Source organism: Anolis carolinensis, chromosome 1 (assembly GCF_035594765.1).
Source record: "Anolis carolinensis isolate JA03-04 chromosome 1, rAnoCar3.1.pri, whole genome shotgun sequence".
Lineage (NCBI taxonomy): Eukaryota > Metazoa > Chordata > Lepidosauria > Squamata > Dactyloidae > Anolis > Anolis carolinensis.
Genome location: NC_085841.1, coordinates 265,199,381 through 265,219,437, shown reverse-complemented (window position 1 = coordinate 265,219,437; position 20,057 = coordinate 265,199,381). Strand labels below are relative to the sequence as shown.

Sequence of the window (20,057 nt, the reverse complement as noted above, 5' to 3'; positions counted from 1 at the left end):
AATTGCTGTATTATTTTGGAAAATGCCCATCTTCAAGCCGTGCTCGAAGGAAGGGAATTAATTATGCATGGCATTATTATTTGTGTTCATTTTTTGCTTTGAAGAGGTGAAAATAAAGTAATAAGTTTTCCTTGTTTTTCAGATATTGTATTTGAAATATCTATCAGTTTTCATAACAGAGAGGTGGTTCCTTTATTCTGGATTTTAATGGAAATTTGAAAGGAGCTGTCAAGGGTGCGAAAGCATATGGACAAAACCAGATAAGTATATAGACAGTGTTTTTAAAATTCCAAGTAAAAGCCCAAATTAATCCACTATACTATTCACTTGGAAGTCTCCTGCCCCCCCCCCCTCCCCCATTGTTCTTTTGATTATCTCTGGGAGACTAGTTCTGCTCTGCTTTGCTACTAGCATTGATTTTCAGTTGATAGATGTAATTCTTGGCTACCTATTCAGAAAGATTCCAAGTAGGTCTTTTCCACTCACCTGATCATTTATTACATTATTTAGAAAAATGTTGTGCTACTAAGTCAGAGAATTTGTTTGAATTACATGTGTTCAATCCTGCTCAAACGTTATTTGAAGAAATACTGTGCTTGTATTAACTGGCACTTACTCCCATGTACTGAACTTCAGGCCAAGATGGTATACCTGTTTCACTTGATGTTGTTGCCGAAACAGTGGTAAATGTAAATGGTGTTGTTGGGATCGTTCCTGCACATTTGTACACTTCTCTATTTATGGTTCCATTGATGTCACAGGTTGCAATCATGCACCAGCCCAAGCCATCTGTGGTGTTGTAGATGACATCCCTGTAGATATAAGTCTTTCCTTCGTAATAGCAGTAACATGCTGAAATTGGGAAGAATAAGAAACTTGTGATTAGGAAAAGTTATAGGAAATAGTTCTTAAAGTGGTTGTCATAAATCTGTATACTGTACCTTTAGGATCATAGGTACACTCTATGCCTTTATTGGTGCATTGACTGTAAGAAAAAATAGCAAAATTTAAGAATGAATTTTTATGACTTCACATAAATTTCACATGTTTATTTTCTTATTTCTATCCAAATGTAAATTTTGATCTAAAATAGTATGTGATATAAAGAATATGTCAAGTTGATTTGTAATTATTACAGAACATAATATCCAAATTTCACAGACGAGAGCTGATGCTCTTGTACCACCCCTATTACCAACTTTAGGGCTTGTACATCTTCCCTTTAATACTACACATAGCTGAAAGCAATTTGTTTTTAAAAAAATCATTTAAAATGTTTCTCAAATATTTTATTTTCCGACATATAAGTATAGACAGTTATAGAAATATAAAAAGCAAGGAAAGATAGTGCATAACAATCACATTTGAACTATTTTCTCACCCAGTATCTATACAGTATTGATATTAATGCACTCCCTAGCTAACAAATCAAAGGGCTATCATGGTTCAGTCAGCCTTTTAAAAATCATTTTTAATGATTGCTGAGCTCAGCAGATGCTGAATTTAGGATTTTCTCTTTTTTTGTTTTATTGAACATTGTGACTGTGTGTTCCTGCTCTGCTGTAATACCATTGTATTACCAGTGTGTGAATCCAACCTCAACCATGGAAGCTACTGGGTGACCTTGTGCAATCACTCTCTCAGCCTAAGAGGTGGAAAACACATTCTGAACAAATGTTGTCAAGAAATGCCTGTGATAGGTTTGCCTTATGGTTGCCATAAAGCAGAAGGACTTGAAGAGACACAACAACAAAAGAGTGACATTCTTATTGTCCATGATTTCATTGATGGTTGTGATACAGAAATGTAAATGAGAATAATTTAACATTTTCCATGTTTTTAATGTCCAGGGTTTCCTGCATATGCAAAACCAAATTCAAGCTGGAATTTTCAGCAACTTGAATACGCCTTCACATTATGGTGAGCATCTGATAATACACATGAAAGGTCATTTTGGTATCAGGAAAATTAGGAAATCTTGAAATAAAATAATTGGGAACATTTGATTGCCAAGCGCTGGTAAAATTATTTGCTTCAAATATTGCCAAGGCTATATATATGTACCATGTCTGACACGTCTTCCTTGAGTCAAAGATTGTTCCTGGTGGGTAATAGTCACCCTGACCATCATAGCAGCCACAAACACTAACACATCTCATCTCATCCTCACTGAAATAAGGCTTCTCAGGAGGACAGTGTGGATAACAACCTAAGAGAAAAGAAAAGTTAATTGGAAGAGAGAAGTAAGATACAGAGTACAGCCATGGGGATTCTGGTAGCTGTTGTCTTAAAAGGTAATCTTTTCAAACTTTGGTGTCTAGCTATCAGGAATAGGCCATCTTATGTTGAGATGCCATTTCTGTATCTCCCTTTCCATTTCTAGCAGCTAACCTATAGGTGCCATGTAAAAAGTACTATTTATTTTCCAGCACTTAATGGCATGGATGCTAACCTCTTCTAAGGATCTGTCTTTCTATCTTTTTCTGTTCCTAATGTTCTTTAGACATAATTCAAATTGCCTTGATTGTATCTTTGTTTTTAAACTGGGGTGGGAAACTGCATTGAGGGTCAGTCCTCCAAGGGCCACAGAGGAATACATTATAAGTAATGTCGCATCACGTCTATTTGTCATTTTCAGCTGAGCTTAGCATTATTTTGCTTTTATGAACTGCAGCCCGAGAGGGTGAACAATCTAATCCATATTTGAGGCATCTGGACAGGTATAACTTAAAAATTGCTCCAAAATCTACAAAACTAAAAAGGAGGAATTGGAACCTGAGGGTGGAGGAAAGGGCATGAGGGGCGGTCACAAGGGAGACATCAAAGGCCATGGAAATGGAGTTTGAGAGTCACATGCAGTCCATGGATCCCATTTTCCTATTTTGAGAGCTGACAACAGAAATCCTGTTTCCAGTGCCCAAAGATGCTACTAGCCATCAAGCTGAAGAGGGAAAGATGTTTCCCTTAGTTAACACCAGTTTGAGGAAAAGAGAAACCACTTTCTCTTTGAGAAACCACTGAAAAGGAGTGATATAGAAAGTATATCTATTAATCTGTGTACGTGTGTGCACCTTAAATCTCTTGCATATTGTGCAGTCAGTGACACTATCAGTGCAATACGGTAGTTGCTACCTTACCTTCCAAGCCTGGTAAATGATGAAGGCATCTCCCACTTGGATTTCTACAAGTCTTCATGCATGGGGCGCCACAAGGCTTGTAGTGCCAATCACATTCGCCTTCAGCATTGTAGTAGTCACAGAACAGTGCTAAAAGAAACAGGAGGAGAAATGATAAAGAACCAAAGTTTCCTGTGTGGATGACTGCTCATATTTAAATAAACAATAAAGAAACAAAAAAGTCAACAGAAATAGTATTTGCATCCCAACCTAGATTACAAGCTCCCAGAGCAGTGTATACAAAAAAATTAATTTAAAATAATTTATAACAGTTTACAATTTATTGCTTCTACCATTTTTTGTAGACAGTCGTTTTGATCTGATCTGATGGTGTCACCTGATATGGCTCTCACCCACCGACATTTTGTTCAAGGCAACACTGTATATGATATTGATTCAAATAGGAGAGAGATATTTCCAATAATTGTGGTGGGAAATATTTTCTTTGCATTTGGAATCATAAATTGCATACTTGCTGGTTCATGATGCACATTCACAGCCATGTAAAATTCCAGATTTTTTCAATGTGCCATTCACCGTAAAGCAATGTATCAAAAAAGTCTTTATATCTTATATCCAATGGGGTACAGATTATCTTGAAGCTCTTCTTTCATTTTCTGTCCCTCCATTTTTATTAACCACTGAAGTATGGTAGAACTACTCACGACAGATGGACGGTGACCTCCATGTGACACATATTCCAAAATCACTACATGCTTGAGCATAGGCAGCTACTGCGGTACAGAAACATTCACAATCTCCTCCGCTGTCACAAGCACAGGAGTCAGTCACACAAGCTTCATAATATTTAGTTGGATCAACCTATTAAAAAATTAAAGGGACTGCTATATGCCTTGTTGATATTTCTGAAGCACATTTACCTAGTAACATTCTAAATTCATGTATAAAGGATAAACATATAAGACATGAGAAGTTGGCTATAAAATTACTTAATTCAAACGGGTAGATGAGAAGGTAGATGAGAAGGCAGCTGTTTTGTAGAAAGTTGTTTTTTTTACACACTTTTAAAATGATTTGGTGCAAGATTTCTATTTTTGGCTGGAATGCTATTACTCCCAACTATAATAAACCCGTTGAATCATCTTTTGAATGATGAGTTAGTAAATAGGTTCAGTAACTCAATGGCCTGTTCTAGCTGGAGCTAATAATAAGATCAGGCCTTTGAGTATAATGCAACCTATTTTGAAATACTGGGTTAAGGTTTGTGTGTCCATCTGCTTGTAGTTAAAACAAACAAGAGAGAAAAATAATATTTCTCCCTAGTTTGGTTCTGCAAATTTTTTCTGGAATCTGGACTACTATGCAAAATAATTTATACATTTCAGGACATTTAAACACATTATTACATGGTGGAGAAAATGAAAACAGAATTGACTGTATAGGATAAACTGAAATTATCAGATTCACAGAAGATGTCCTCTGGCTACAGTTCTGGGGAAAGTGCCTTTTTTTAAAAAAAAGGTAGTCTTGTTTGTTCAGGGAAATCCCTGTTGAACTGTAGAATCCACAATATAAGGTAGTTACTAAAGCAGGATAAATGTCAGGTTTGATATCAGCTTGAAAGCTACTTGCCTTAATAATGATTGTGCTGGAATTAGAACTTGAAAGGGTTATTTCTCAGAATGCATAATTACGCATGCTAGAGGATTCTGAGAGCTATAGTCCAAAAAAGCACTTTTTAACGGCCCTGGTTTTGTTTTGTTTTTTCATGTCAGGAGCAACTTGAGAAAGTGCAAGTCGCTTCTAGTGTGAGAGAATTAGCCATCTGCAAGGACGTTGCCCAGGGGACACCTGGATGTTTTGATGTTTTACCACCCTTGTGGGAGGCTTCTCTCATGTCCCACATGGGGAGCTGGAGCTGACAGAGGGAGCTCATCCGCACTCTCCCTGGATTCGAACTGACAACCTTCAGGTCAGCAACCCAACCAACAGGTCAGCAGTCCTACCAGAACAAGGATTTAACCCACTGCACCATCAGAGCTCCACTAAGGCCCTGGTTAAAATCAATGAAGGATTTAAAAAACAATCAAATCACTACATAATATACACTTTATAGGTCTGAAACTATACAGGCTTAAAAATGCTTATGGAAACCTGAATAAATTCTGATCTTCAGAAATATTCTACCCAGGAAATGTGACATACGTGAGAATGGCAGGTAGCAAAGGTTTTGCTGTTGATGATGCTGCATTGCTTCTGGGACCAGGACTTCCTGTAGGGGTTCTTGGCACAGGGATCCTTTGTGCACTTAGCATCAGGACATGTGGGGGATACCTTCCAACTGTTTCCAAATTCCAACACATTGCCTACTACAGATTGACTTCGAGTTGTAAAATCATTAATTCCACTGCCATCATAATTCCCACATAAACCACAGACTTGACCCTGTACAGAGGAGGAAATAAAATCATAGTCATTATAGAAAACATCCATGGAACCTTTAAACCATCTGTGATCCTAAACCCATTTACACAACTGTAATTTTCAATAAAATAAATGCACTTAAAACCTAATTACTTTAAAATCAGGATGTAAAATAAAATAAAATAATATACAACATTGAGCAAGATATACCTGACGTGTAAAGTAGGCATAAGCAAATACCTGAAATCTGTGGCTGAACTTATATTTCACCCACCTTACATGGCTGAATCTCCCACAGTTATGTCTCCAATATAATTATATATGTTTTGTCTTCTTTTCTCGAATATCCTCTGCACCATATAGGTGCTATGTCTACTCTAATGGTATTAATTGCAGGTGAGACTTTGTTTAAACCAGGGAGAGGTCTTCTTCAAACCAGAAGTCTAAACCACGGTGGGGGGGGGGGGGGGGAGCAACAATAACTGCCTCTAGCTGGAGAATGGCCATTATGAAGAAAAAAGTAACAGGTCTCAAAAAAAAAAGGAAGAAAGAAAGAAAGAAAGGAAGAAAGGAGAGAAAAATAAAACAAAAACATTGCCAGGTTGGGGTAGACAGACATGATCCCTATAGACCTGGTTTCGCCAGTCCCTGTTGTAGAGGGTGTCTCACCTTGAAATCAGCAGTTAGTTTGATAAAAATTGTTGTTTTTTTGTCCCATAAGATGATCAGTCCATTGTAGGTTTCAATAACCAAGTAGATGCCCATATAGCGAATTCTGTATGGCAGTGGCAGATTTTCTTCACCCCTTTGTATCAATTCATGGTGCTCCTCACTGAGTATCAGTTCAACAGTCTAGCAAAGAAAATAAATAATGGAAACCAATCACAATTTTCAAAATTGAAGTATGCTGGGTTTTAAAACAACAGTGAAGGAACAAAAAGGGTTTCTGTTGTGTAATTGCCCATTTTATTAGTTAATCTGTTTTGACCAAACCCTTGAAATGTTTCTCTCTAAGGAACGCTTAACATATCAGCAATTCATGACAGACTTTGTCAATGAACATAATCCAGTCTGTGATTGCTAAGATATCTACATTTAAACAATAGGATTTTTTCTATGGTAAAACATTGTAATAAAATGATCCTTTTGACTTGTAGATGCAGTTTCTGGCCAAAAATGAGCTTGGCTTCTTCTCTGCCTTTACATCATTGTCAGAACACACACACACACACACACACACACACACATACATACATACATACATACATACACACACACACACACACTCACAGGGATAATATGGAGAACTTGGAAGTATGTTGCTTGGTAGTATGTGTTTAATGAAGGCAGAAAAACATTATCCTACTTTTCTCTCAACAGTATGTTAGAAAGGGTAAGTCCATAGGAAAATTCATCCCTGCTCAAACTAGTTTGCAGACTATAACTTCAAATTCAAGATCAGAGCTAGTAAGTAAAGGGCAAGTTGGCCATACCCAAGAAACTGCTTTTGATTTTTCTATCTTTGTGCATTATATCTCATTGATGAACATAATACAAGCTCCTATTGAGATGCCTCCTGGTTTCCCAGATTTTCCTTGTTTATTTGCAAGAGTGGACAAATGTTGAATGGGGCATTTTCAGTCTCTCTGGGAAATTGCATCATCATATTTTCTTCTGAAAACCAGTCCTGAAGGTTTTGGACCAGTTTTATTTGTTTTGGGAATGGAGAAGAAGAGGATGGGGGTGTACACTGGAAGCCCTATCTAGGCAATGTTCAATGGCAGGAATTCCTCTTTTAGATTTTTTGGGGGGAGGGGGTGGTTTGAAGGGTGCAAAAATGGTTTTAAAGGCTTCGTGTGGCTTGCAGACTGAACTTTCTCCATTGTTTTCTTTTCAAAAGCGACTTGAAACAAAGGTGGTAGAAGTAGCAATCTTAATATGCTAGTACTCCATAGTTGTTAATCTACAAACTATTTGGACATAGCATGTATTCATATTGGTCTTAGCCACACACTTTGTCTTCCCACGTCAGCTGGCCTGAATTGATTTGCCTTGCATTTTGTAGCCTGCCTCTTTGTCTCTCACTTTCATGTCTGAAGAGCACATTCTGTTGAGATGCATCCCACCCACGGGAGAAAAGTGGGATAGAAATAAATAAATAGATAAATAAATAATCATGAGATACTATGAAATTTTTAGTATTTGTAAGCAAACCTACTTCATAAGTTTTATAGATAAGATTAAACTTGCTTTATTTTCTTGACTGGACCCTGTGTATAGATGGCAATGATGTGGGAATAAGGACCTTGTCACATGCGCTGCTGTCTCACACCGTCCTGGCAGTCCCCATGCAGGGGGTGTGGGGACCTGTCGACCTGCCCCCGGCTCCGTCGTAGTTTCCCCCTCACCTCATCACATGAGGAAGGGGAGCCTGTTTTTGGTGGTTTGACCCAACTTTTCTAATGGAAAGACGAGGAGCCTGCCGTTGCCCCCGCTGCCATTTTTTCAGTGATGGCAGCAGTTCAGCCACAGAGCCATCTCAGAAGTAGTTCTCTGGGGTGTGATGGGAGCCATTGGGGTCTGTGGTTGAAGTGACATACTCTGGCTGCCGCCTCCAAAAACAGGCAAGTGATTCTTGCTCACCTTATGCCTGTGAGGTACAATATTTTTCTCACTTTTCACAAGAACGAGTTGAAGGGCTCTTATTTGAGAACCATGAGTACACTACACAAGTTGCATGGATTTTTGAACCCTTTGCAAAATTTGCAAGGTGCATTTCACACTTAAGTTGCCTATTCAGAGTTGTTTGTTTGGTAAGCTGTTCTTTGGAATATAATGCAAAGATGAAATAATGTCACTTTGCAAAAACTAATCCTTGATAGTCTTGCATTAGCAATCTAGGGAAGCTACTTACCCCTAAAAATATTTTAATAGAGTTTGAGCAAGTGGTTCCAGTTGTGCCACAGGGAATGGTTTCGATGATGACTTGGAAAGTTTCCTTGCTGGAGTTATTCTGTCCACAGTGATCCTGAGAAGGGCAGATGTGGGGAAGACAAAATTGAACAGTTTGTTTCTTTCTGTAGTGGCTAAAGGCCATTTGATGAATAGGAAAGCCAAGCCAGTTTCACCATACCTTGACAAAGGTGTATTCACACTTCCCATTGAAAATGTAACTCTTGCCGTCAAAAGTGATATAATGCCCATCTCCATAAACAGTACAGGTAGCTAAGCATTTATTCTTTGTGCACTTCCACATTCTGTCCTTACATACACTGAACAAAGAGAAAAGATCGCATTTAAAAGTGACTCCTCTGTTTGCACAAATATAAACTGTTATATATTCGTTTAATATGGAATGTTGTATCCCTGTGAAACATGGTTAAATTGATTATATCTTGGATTAATCATAGATAATATATGAAGAAGAGGGAAATGGTATGAAGATGCCAGCCACAGATGTAGGCAAAACTTCAGGTGAAAATGCTACTAGGACATGGCCATACAGCCCAGAAACCACACAATACTTCAGTGATTCCGGCCATGAAAGCCTTCAACAATAGATCTGGGAGTTATTAGTATAAAAAACATCCAGATATAGCATTATTTTTCATAACTTGGTAAAAACAGGTATTCAAATTAATTAACTACAGTAGAGTCTCACTTATCCAACATAAACGGGCCAGCAGAACATTGGATAAGTGAAAATATTGGATAATAAGAAAGGATTAAGGAAAAGCCTATTAAACATCAAATTATGTTATGATTTTACAAATTAAACACCAAAACATCATGCTTTACAACAAATTGATAGAAAAAGCAGTTCAGTACACGATAACGTTATGTAATAATTACTGTATTTATGAATTTAGCACCAAAATTTTGCAATTTATTGAAAAATTGACTGCAAAAACATTGACTACTAAAAGCAAACTGTGTTGGATAATGCAGAACCTTGGCTAAGTGGAGCTTGGATAAGTGAGACTTTACTGTATAGTATGTTGTTTCTATCACAAATAATATAAACTGTGGTTATTCAAGTGTAGTAGAAATCCAAAATCCTATATTGTAGAAAAGTCAAAGGTTTTTTTCATAACTTTTCCTTGATTTGTTCTGAAATGATAAGGCACTGATTTCTAATGATATGAACATTATTATTTATGGTAATTTTAGATCCAAAAATTGTTATAGACATTACTGGACAAATAACATTTTCCATGAGTATCCATGCATTACAATGTTCAATGATCCCTTGGTATCCACTGGAATTTGGTTGCAGGACAAAAACATCCCCCCCCCCCCCCCCGCAACCTTCCGGAGAATATCAAAATCTGTGGGTGCTCAAGTTCAGTTGTATACAATTGATGTAATAAAATGGCAAAATAGGGAGTTTTAAAGCTCTGGGAGTTGTAATTTTTTTTCAAGCAGTGGATGGTTGAATCCATGGACATAGAATCCATGGATTTAGAAGATTAACTGTTGGATAATAAGAAAGTGAGTTCTGCCATCAAAGCATGCTCTTCAATTGTGTCAGCTGCATAACTAGTCCATTATGTCAAGGTCTTTTCCAGGTGCCCCATTGAAGTGCAGTGGATTACAACTAGGAGATGAACCTTCTCAAAGGAATGCTCTGAGAGGCCTCCTGGTGCCTGAGCACCCTTTTTCAGTACCAGATCAAGTCCATTTCAAACTGCATTATATGATAGTGTAGCTGGGGTCCAAAACTTTCAAAGAACATTCTCCCTCTTAAATATTGTGCTATTCCTAAAGAATAATATGGGTGCTTATTTATTGTATTTTATAACACTATTTGATAGGGATGGTGATGATAACTGTTGTTGTTGTTGTTATTATTATTATTATTATTATTAATAATAATAATAATAATAATAATAATAATAATAATATTTATTTATACTCTGTTTTTTCTCGGCCAAAGGAAACTCAAAGCATCTAGCAATAAAACCATAACAATGTGTGAACTAAAATCTAACGCAAACATTGTTATAGGATTAACCATTGGAAGTACCATATTAAAAACCATTTACAATTTTAAAATACATAGAACACTGCAAAGGTGATGCACAGTGATTTTCTGTGCATCACCCTGGACATTTTATTTGAAATAGATTTATCAATAAATAGATCTATTAATAAATAACAACTACAACAACTACTACTACTACTTTATTTTTGTACCCCACCTCCATCTCCCCAAAGGGACTCAGGGCAATTTACATAAAAATTATAAAATTATAAATATACTGTAGTGCTTGTTTATAAATGAGTACAGAAAGCTTTTAAAGTATATATTATTTAAAACATTTATATTCCGCCCTTCTCACCCCAAAGGGGACTCAGGGCGGAGCACAACATATATACAGCAAACATTCAATGCTGGAACATAAAATAAACCACAAACATACATAAATCAGTTATCCTCACATTAAAACCATTATTTTAAACCTTCACAAGTCAGCTGTACCATATCCGGTCAGCAGGGTGAAATTTTCTATTACTGTCATTATTGCATATTGGAGGGAAAGAACAAATCAACATGAAAGAATGAGGTGGGGATGGCCCCACATCCATCTTTCAATCTGTTGTTTAACCTGATCTTTTTTCTTTTTGGAATATAGGACATCTAAGTATTAGGAGATGCTCACAGAAGGCTAGGCATTTGTGAGTGAATATTTACCAGGTGTTACAGTCGACTTTGATCTTTTCTCCGGGTTTATAAGTGACATCATTGTGGACACATGGGCACTCCTCCATAGGAATACAGCCACCTTTACCATCTGATACTAACCCACTGGGGCACATGCAGCCAGAGACACATTGTGTGCTATACTGTAAGACCCAAGAAGAAAGCACAGATTCAGAGGAAAGAGAATGATACTCAAAACCATAAGATTTGCTCTTATTTGTCTAGCTAAAATCAGTTTGCTCAGATGATTGAGGGTAATGTGAATCCAATAGCGTGAGGGACTGGATATGTTAGACAATGTATAACCTCTGTATTTGCAGAGATACTTCATACAAAATAGCAGATAATAGTGAACTCTACTGAAATGAAGGACTTCAGGTCCAGGAAAGCTGTAGAGCAGGGGTTCTCTAAGTGTGTTCCATGGAGTCATTAGGGCTCTGCAAGCATACTGAAGGGCTCCACAGTTATCTCCCCCTCCTCCCTTCCCCACTTCCCTTCCAAGCTTTCCCTCTTCTTTTCTGCTCCACCCCTTTACCTGCCTTCCTCAACCCCAAAAGGCCTTTTCCCTCTTCTTCCTTGCTACCAAAATCCTATTTCCCTTCCACGACTCAGGGGGTGCTTTGATTGCATTGAAGAAGGGAGTTGAACTGGATGGCCCCTGGGGCTTCTGCTATTATTATTATTATTATTATTATTATTATTATTACACAGCAAACAAGATAGATATGCTGGATTTCGTATCACAAAATCACAAGTCGAACACTTCCCAAGTGTCTAGGACTGTGTGATGTATTTTAAGGCTGGGTGACCATCTGTTGGGGGTGCTTTGATTGTGCTTTTCCTGCATGATATGATATAATATAATATAATATATAGACATTTCTTTGGGCTCCACAAGAAACTTTTTCCTCAAAAAGAGCTCTGCAACTGAAAAAGTTTCAGAACCTCTGCTATAGAGTAATGCATAAAGAGGATTACTTTGTAAGATGTAGATAAATGAAATAATTGATACTTGTCTTGTGGACACAGGACATTGTACTGTACTTAATACAGCAGTTCTAGGTTAAACCTAGGAAATTCAAGATCCATTTCATATCTCAAATTATAGTACTATGTCTCCAATTTAATTGCCAAGGCTGCATCCTATGGAATCCTGAAGTATAAAGTTTGGTGAGACATTAAAGTTCCCTGACAGAAAATTCTTAATACAACACAAAACTATAGGTCCCAGGACTCTAAGGCATTTCATATGGAAGAACAGAGTTATAATTGTGTAATGTAAGAGGGTTTCTTTCTGTTCAAGGGGTAGAGGGGTGGGCGGGGAGTATGTATACAGAAATCTACATGGCTGGTCCATGAATCAAAATGACCATTAATCACACAGGATCCTCTATATTGTGAGAAGAGGCAGGGCTGTTAGAGAAGGGATCCAAAAGACTATCTGATGAGTTTTGATGAAAGGCTTGCAGACCTGCTGCACAGGTCTGTACACACTATACAAGTTCAGGTCCTGCATACTTACACAGTGCATATCAAGTGTCTGACAACTTTTCTGACATTCAGCTCCAGTGGTGCCTGCAGTGGTGTTTTTGCAGTCAAAGTATACCATGGGAGCAACACATACTAGCAGGGAGAGAGAGAGAAAAGAGATGAAAATTCAGGCATGGATACAATGGGCAAAAGAAATGGAGCTAACTCTGAACAGAAGTCTACTGTGTTTCTGGACTATCATTAATCGTCTTCAATGTACACTGTGATACCAATATGTAACTTGCAATGAATATGGGTTTCTAACACAAATGCAATGCTTGCACTCTCGGGTTTTTTGCCTTTTTGTACTCACCTCTACAATAACAGTCTGTTAGTCAACACATTTAAACAATAGTTCAGTCCTATGCAAAGTAAAGTTGGAATTTAAGTAAATGAATACAGTCAGCCCTCCACAGCCATAGATTCGGTAACTGCTGATTCAGCCATCAACAGATTATATATACGTATATATCTCCAAGGAGTAATCTTTGATTTTGCTATTTTATATAAAGAGCACCCATTGTATATAATGGGACTTGAGCATCCATGGATTTTGGTATTCACAGAGTATACTGGAACCAAACCCCAGCTGATACCAAGGGTCCATTGTACTGGATTTTAACCCAACATTTTTTCTTTATTCTTTGCAGAGAACTGATTTTTTTGCATGGTTTTAACTGATTTCCACAAAAATCAAATCAAATAGCTAAATAGATTTTACGTGTATTTATATTCCTTACTTGGCTTATCTCCTCCACCACCAATGCAGTTCAGCTTTCCTTTACTACAAGTGCTGTATGGAAGAAAATAATATTATGTTTGTTTTTTAAAAAAGGAAAACACAATGTGGATAATAATAATATTGTTCTTGTACAGTAATTTGAAACGTTGAGTTTGAAGCTGCAATTTTACAATCTAATACCACCATCACTATCACCACCAATACATCAATACAACAAGCAAAGTAGTTGCTAACCTGTATTCCAAATATATGAATGATTTATAAGCATTTTAGTCTATACATTTCTAGGATGTGTGATCATTTTATCCAAGGGTTTTTATTCTTTTTAAATGCAGCAAGAGTGTGTAACATAGCAAATGTGCTTATCTCTCTCTTGAAGTGCCTTCTCAATATGGGAGTTACTTTCTGTCTGTGATCCTCTAAAAAGGAAACATTGCCTAATGGCAAGCCTAAGCTTACCAAACCCGTTTGAGACCATCAGTTTATGTCTGTTCTGGTCCCTTTGAAGAGCATCTGAAGATTTCTCTAGGGTGAACTCTGCTCTTTTGCAAACTCTGTGGCTGCTTCAGCTCTGTTGGAACAGGGCCCCCAGGTTTCCAATAATTCTCTACAGAATTGGCTCTCCACATTTTCATTACATTAGTCTCAAATTATTTTAAAAGTCCAGGTATGATGTATATTGAAACTATCTGTATTTCACATCCTAAACTAATTTATTATATATATGAATAATAAAGTTGAGACTGCAATGTGATTCCTCTTACCATACAGCACCGAGATCATGGAGAACTTCACCAGAGAGTACAGGATTTCCTTTGTAATAACAGGGGCAATTTTGAGCAGGCACGCATTTTCCAGAACTATCCAAGTAAGTGCCACTTTGACATGTACATCCATCAACAGGGACAAATTTGACATTGCAGGTGATGTCAGGTTCACTCAGTGATCGGCAGGTAGGCTGGCAGGAACTGATGTCATAGCTGTAATTCAGGGACTGGGGGCATGTCATGTATTTGGCTTGAAGGAGGAAGACAAAGGGGAATTATTTATTATTTCACACACATATCTCTTATATTTTAGCCATCAGATTTGACACCCAAGGTAAGTGATAGGCAAAAAATAAGAACAATCCCTTAAAAGAGCAAACTAATAATGCAACAAATGATTGAGGTAAATGTTTTATTGGCACTACACAGTGATTTCAGTTTGATGTGTGTTCAACAGTTGTGAGTCTGTCCTAAAGAATTTTAGAATTTATAATTTGGTGTGGGCCTTAGAATTCTCTGCTAGAGAGCTCAAATACACTGCCAAGAACTACAGCAAAGGACTCTAAAGTACCTCAATAGACTACAAATCCTGGGATTCCTTAAGATGGAGCCATGACGATTAAAGGTTTATCCAGCTCATACCCTGTTACCCCGAAAATAAGACATCCCCGGAAAATAAGACCTAGTAGAGGTTTTGCTGAATTGCTAAATATAAGGCCTCCCTTGAAAGTAAGACCTAGCAAAGTTTTTGTTTGGAAGCATGCCCGCCGAACAGAACACCAGAGCATGCAGGATTGGTAAATATATGTACCATTGATTGTTGTACATGGAAATAATAGTAATAACAAGAAATTTTTGATAGGATTCATGGTTTGTCTGGTTATGCTGATTTGTGACGACAACTACTGTACAGTATATAATGTTCATTTTTTGTTCAACAATAAATGTGAATTCTTCTTCATGGAAAAATAAGACATCCCCTGAAAATAAGACCTAGTGCCTCTTTGGGAGCAAAAATTAATATAAGACACTGTCTTATTTTTGGGGAAACACGGTATAAGATGCACCCAATGTCAGTTAAATGTCTGCTAAGGAAGAACTGAGGAATCCAGGCTTTGCTGCTTTATAGCTGCATTTCAAAGTTTATGTACAATGATTTTTCAGGACTTGTCTACATGAGCCCCAAATGCTGGACTCAAAGGGACTGCTGGCTGTCCCCACGATGCTTGTGGTGAGTATCGTCATTCTTTTTCAATTTAAACTGACTTTGTCTTGCTTTGGGAAATGTTGGGAAAAACTCCAGAGTGTCCTGGGGCAGTGTGGATAATGGATTCGGGTCTAATTTGGCCCAATCACTGTTCAGATTGGACACTGATGCTATCACGCTTTTCCTTGTGCTCATCAGTGCAGAAAAAAGGGAGGATCATGTTCATGTTGCCACTGCTGCCATTCCTAGTTGGTACAGAGCTCCACCCTGATATCAGAACAGGACACTGCGATCAACCTCCTTCTTGTTAGTTGTGTGGGTGCCCTTTTCCGATGTCAGCACAAGTACTCTTGATAGCTAGGAACTCTAGCTAGGAGTAGTGGTGGCTGTAATACAGGAGGTGACATGCAGGCCATCTCAACAGAGCGAATATGCTCCTATGCTTTTCATCAGTGGCCCCTGATTTTGCATGAATATGCTGAATCCAGGGCTACTCTGAGGCCAATTGATGTAGGTCTAAATTGACCAGGACTCTGTACTTAGTATTCAGCTGCCTTGGAGAAGGGTCTCAGCTGTTTAAACTGAATCACGGTGGGCATACAGATGTCACATGGGACAAACAGTCTTCTACTAATTTTGTATCTCTTTGGAGTCTCAGGGAATGGAACATGGAATTTCTGCTCCTGGGCCCATTGAGGAGCAACTGTTCTTCAAAACAAAGCACTTCTTCCTTATAAAACTAGAGGTAGACTTGCAATCAACCCCATTTTCAGTTTTGAGCTGCAATATGCAGTGGTGGGTCCAGATTGTAGAAAACTGCCCTCTGAATTTGCCCAAATGTGACTGACTGCATAAGTAGCAGTGATTGTTAAGACATCCAAATGCCTGACCATTTAAGACCAGCATTTTCTAAAAAGACCAAAAGCAAATGGGCAACTATTAAATATAACATAAATCAGTGGGGTATTCCATAATGTATCCTAGTTAATAATATGGATTTGTGTCATTTGGCGCTTCTCTAATACACAGCAAGAATATAACCAAGGCATGTCTGTCTATGTTCAGGTCTGTCCTTTTCCATAAATAGAAATAGCTGGGAATTATTACTGAAACTTGGACCCTGTAATCCATTCCTTTGAAATGCAGAACCCTGCAAGGTGTAGATACTGATCTAAATCAATGGCAGAATGATTTCTTTCACGAAAGCCCTGTGGTGGCTGCTCAGAGCACTTACAACAGACAGTGGTCCTCCATCCTGGAAGTTCAACGTTCTTAACTGCACAGGCTCTGACATAGGACGAGAGGGCTGCACACATGCAATCTTCACTTCTCTCACAGTTGCAAGTGTCAAACATGCAATTCTAAGAAAGAGAAGATGTTTCTGTTAAAATGTGTTAATTCCAAATAATTTCTTTCAAAGTTTTGCCTACCATCAGAGTGAAGTCTTCCACTAGATTTTGACTTGGGTCCCCTTTCAATCTGTTTGTCTTAGTGGAAAGTGTTCTCCCATACAACTAGTGTGCTGGGTTTTATATACTTCGCTACAGCTCCAGGAATTTATCATGTGACTTCAAACCATTTTGATGATGTCACAAGTATTGCTCCAAATCTGTTTTTATGTATGGACTATTCCTGTTGAAAATCTTGCCTTTGTGTTTCATTAGACAAATGAAAAGAGAATGTCTTATAGAGGCCCCTTCCACACAGCTGAATAAAATTCCATATTATCTACTTTGAACTGGAATATATGGCAGTGTGGACTCAGATAATCCAGCTCAAAGCAGATATTTTGGATTATCTGCCTTGATATTCTGGATTACATGGCTGTGTGGAAGGGCCCAGTGTCTAATGTTCAGAAAAAGAAATTTGAGATTACAAATATTGTGCTGAAAAACGAATTAGAGATCATACTATATTGATAATAGATGTTTAATTGCATTCAGGTGCAAAAGCCTTTGCCTCAACCTCTCAACTAGCATTGAAGACTTAGAAGCAGTTCACACATGGATATAGGACATAATTTATCACTGATTAACAATTTGCAGATGAATGTGTGAAAAGTTATTATTGAAAACTATTGTTTTAGGTGTCTGGGAAAGACACGAACACTCTGACTACAGTGTTTGATCTGTGTTGGCTCATTCATACATGAGCCATTATAAGGCATTGTAGTCATCAAATTATAAACATGTATTTTGTGAACTAATGCTTAGAAGTATCCAGTTTTTTTTCTTATTCTCTAATCATGATTAATATTGTTCCCAGACTTCAAAATAGCTGGAAACCCTATCTAAATGCGTTTATATCTGCCCCACATTTTAGCCTTAGTATGGTAATTTCTGGCCAGCCAGCAAGACATCTCTATATTAATAAAACCATTCTTCTTGCTCCCATTATCACAACAGCTCTTCATGACATTGGTCTCTGGTTTTCCAGTTGAATCTCACATTTGGATTTCATTAGAGAAAAGGAAGTTTCTTGTCATATCCAATGTTAAGAAAAAAGGAATTTGAGGTTATAAGCTGCTTTGAGTCTCCTTGTGGAGAGAAAAAATGGGGTATAAATAAACTGAAGGAGGAGGAGAAGCAGCAAATTGTGTCTGTGCCCTGAACAAAGCAAAGGTGGTAGCTCCACTGACCCAAAGCAAATAATAGCTTTTAAAAACATATCTGCTTAAAATCACTCCTTTAACCATGTAATAACAACTGGTCCCCCCCCCCACCCCAAATACATAGATTTCTCATAGGTTCTTTTTAAATTAGATGCTCATGCAGCTCCCCACATTCGCTGGAGATAGGGATGCAGGAAAATGGGAAAAATGCAAATAAAATTCCCCCTTTTAAAACAAAATCTGAGAGAAACCTCCTTAATAACTACTAGGTCCTTTAGTATGACCCTATGGTCAACTTCGAGTGGAAGTTGATTGTAGAGTCGTGCTAAAGGACCTAGAGATTTCTAGGGTCTTTTAGGTTTTCAGTGTGATTCTATGATAGTTGACCACAAAGCCACACCAGAGGACCTAGAGAAAACGAAAATGTGAAGAGCTAAGTGTAATGGCTCACATAATACCTTATGATAAGGAGCTGCATTCACTGCAGAATGGCATTCAGCAAAAGGTCCTTCACTATCAGTCAGCAACCCACACCAGTGACTGGCATATTTTTCTATAACAAGAAGAAATTAATACATATCACTTTTGAAACTGTTGTAGATCCAAATGGCAGGTATTAGCACAGCTCATCTCCCTAATTTTAATTGGGATATTTTGGTACTTCAGCAATGTCTTTTACACTTACTGTAGTATTTGCCTAATATGAAGGAAGGAACTGATCAAAACATTCATTCCCTTTCCCTATATATGTTTATGCAGAGATGAATAGGTACCCTTAGGTGTGGCAGTTTATGGCCTATTTGTAACCTCAATAAGCACAACTTTAAAAAGAATTAGGGATACCCATTTCAGTAGACTTAATAGCATCTTTCACTCTTAAAAAAATTGATTACCGGTAAATTAAATTTCACATTTGTTTATTTTCTGATTCCTCTCCCCTTATTATTACTTTTTTTACTGTTTCCTTTTTTTAAATAAAAAGCCCATTTTTCTTCATGAGCTAGCTAGATAGTTTAACAGAATGTGTGTATTTTGCTTAAAATTCTCAATATATATACATACCATTTTCTATGCTAAGTGTGCAAGGGTCCTCAAATGTATGTTTGATGTTGGGACACGCTGCCTGAGTTTTCCAGGTATTAGCAAAAGCAGCGGCTGTCCCTTCCACCACTCCACTTAGGACTTGGAAGTCATCTGCCTCACGGCTGTCAAAGTTTCCACACAGACCTTTAAAAGAAAATCCAAAGCATTTGAATGATTCAGGAAACCATAAACAATATACTTTGGACCCAGGTATGTCCAAAAATGGTTTTTAAATCATTCTTACCACATGTTCTCTCTTTAAAAGATGGATCCAGATAAATGTACACTTGCATCATGGGTGTGAGCTGGATGACAAGCTGGAGGCCAAAGGTGGTTTGCACAATTATGAAGAAAGAGGAAGGACTGAAGATGGTCACATTGGCTACGAATAAAAAAAAGGCATATATTTTGAGAGTCATGGTTGCAACGACTATCAGATTCTGAGGAGAGGGGGCCATATTATGTTTATGTAAAGACCAGTGCATACAAATATATATATGTGTGTATTGAGAATGTATACGGGGCTCAATGTAATATAAAATTATACTTATAGTATGGCTTCCATTTCTGGGGGATTGGTACCTGCTATTTCATTTATCCGCAACAAATGCCCACTATAGACATTTTCAAGGTCTTTCAGCATGTTTCTATGGTATGTTTCCACTGGAATCTGACCATAGAACTGCATTGGAGAACCTAGAAATTCCAAAAATGTGTTATTTTTAGCCATTTTTAGGTCCTCCAGTGTGTGATTTTATGGTATAATTCTGTTAGAAATTGACCACAAAACCACAGCAGAGGATCTAGAAATGTGAGAGAGGTGTTCTTTCTAGGCATTTTTTAAGTTCTCCA

At 37.7% G+C, this 20,057-nt stretch overlaps 1 protein-coding gene across 1 annotated transcript in view; it reads right to left on the bottom strand.

The window, feature by feature from the left end:
• LOC107982821 (mucin-5AC) overlaps positions 1–20,057 on the bottom strand; it is an 80,491-nt gene that overhangs the window by 41,894 nt on the left and 18,540 nt on the right. The window contains exons 13-29 of the mRNA XM_062966247.1: positions 19,450–19,587; positions 19,185–19,349; positions 18,581–18,675; positions 16,746–16,872; positions 14,302–14,554; positions 13,536–13,588; positions 12,788–12,888; positions 11,257–11,408; positions 8,695–8,833; positions 8,476–8,589; positions 6,231–6,413; positions 5,343–5,582; positions 3,842–3,998; positions 3,138–3,266; positions 2,065–2,209; positions 942–985; positions 661–852 (exon numbers count right to left, since the gene is read on the bottom strand). Coding sequence (XP_062822317.1) covers positions 661–852; positions 942–985; positions 2,065–2,209; positions 3,138–3,266; positions 3,842–3,998; positions 5,343–5,582; positions 6,231–6,413; positions 8,476–8,589; positions 8,695–8,833; positions 11,257–11,408; positions 12,788–12,888; positions 13,536–13,588; positions 14,302–14,554; positions 16,746–16,872; positions 18,581–18,675; positions 19,185–19,349; positions 19,450–19,587 — 2,427 coding nt within the window. The remainder of the gene's footprint in view (positions 1–660; positions 853–941; positions 986–2,064; positions 2,210–3,137; positions 3,267–3,841; positions 3,999–5,342; positions 5,583–6,230; positions 6,414–8,475; positions 8,590–8,694; positions 8,834–11,256; positions 11,409–12,787; positions 12,889–13,535; positions 13,589–14,301; positions 14,555–16,745; positions 16,873–18,580; positions 18,676–19,184; positions 19,350–19,449; positions 19,588–20,057) is intronic.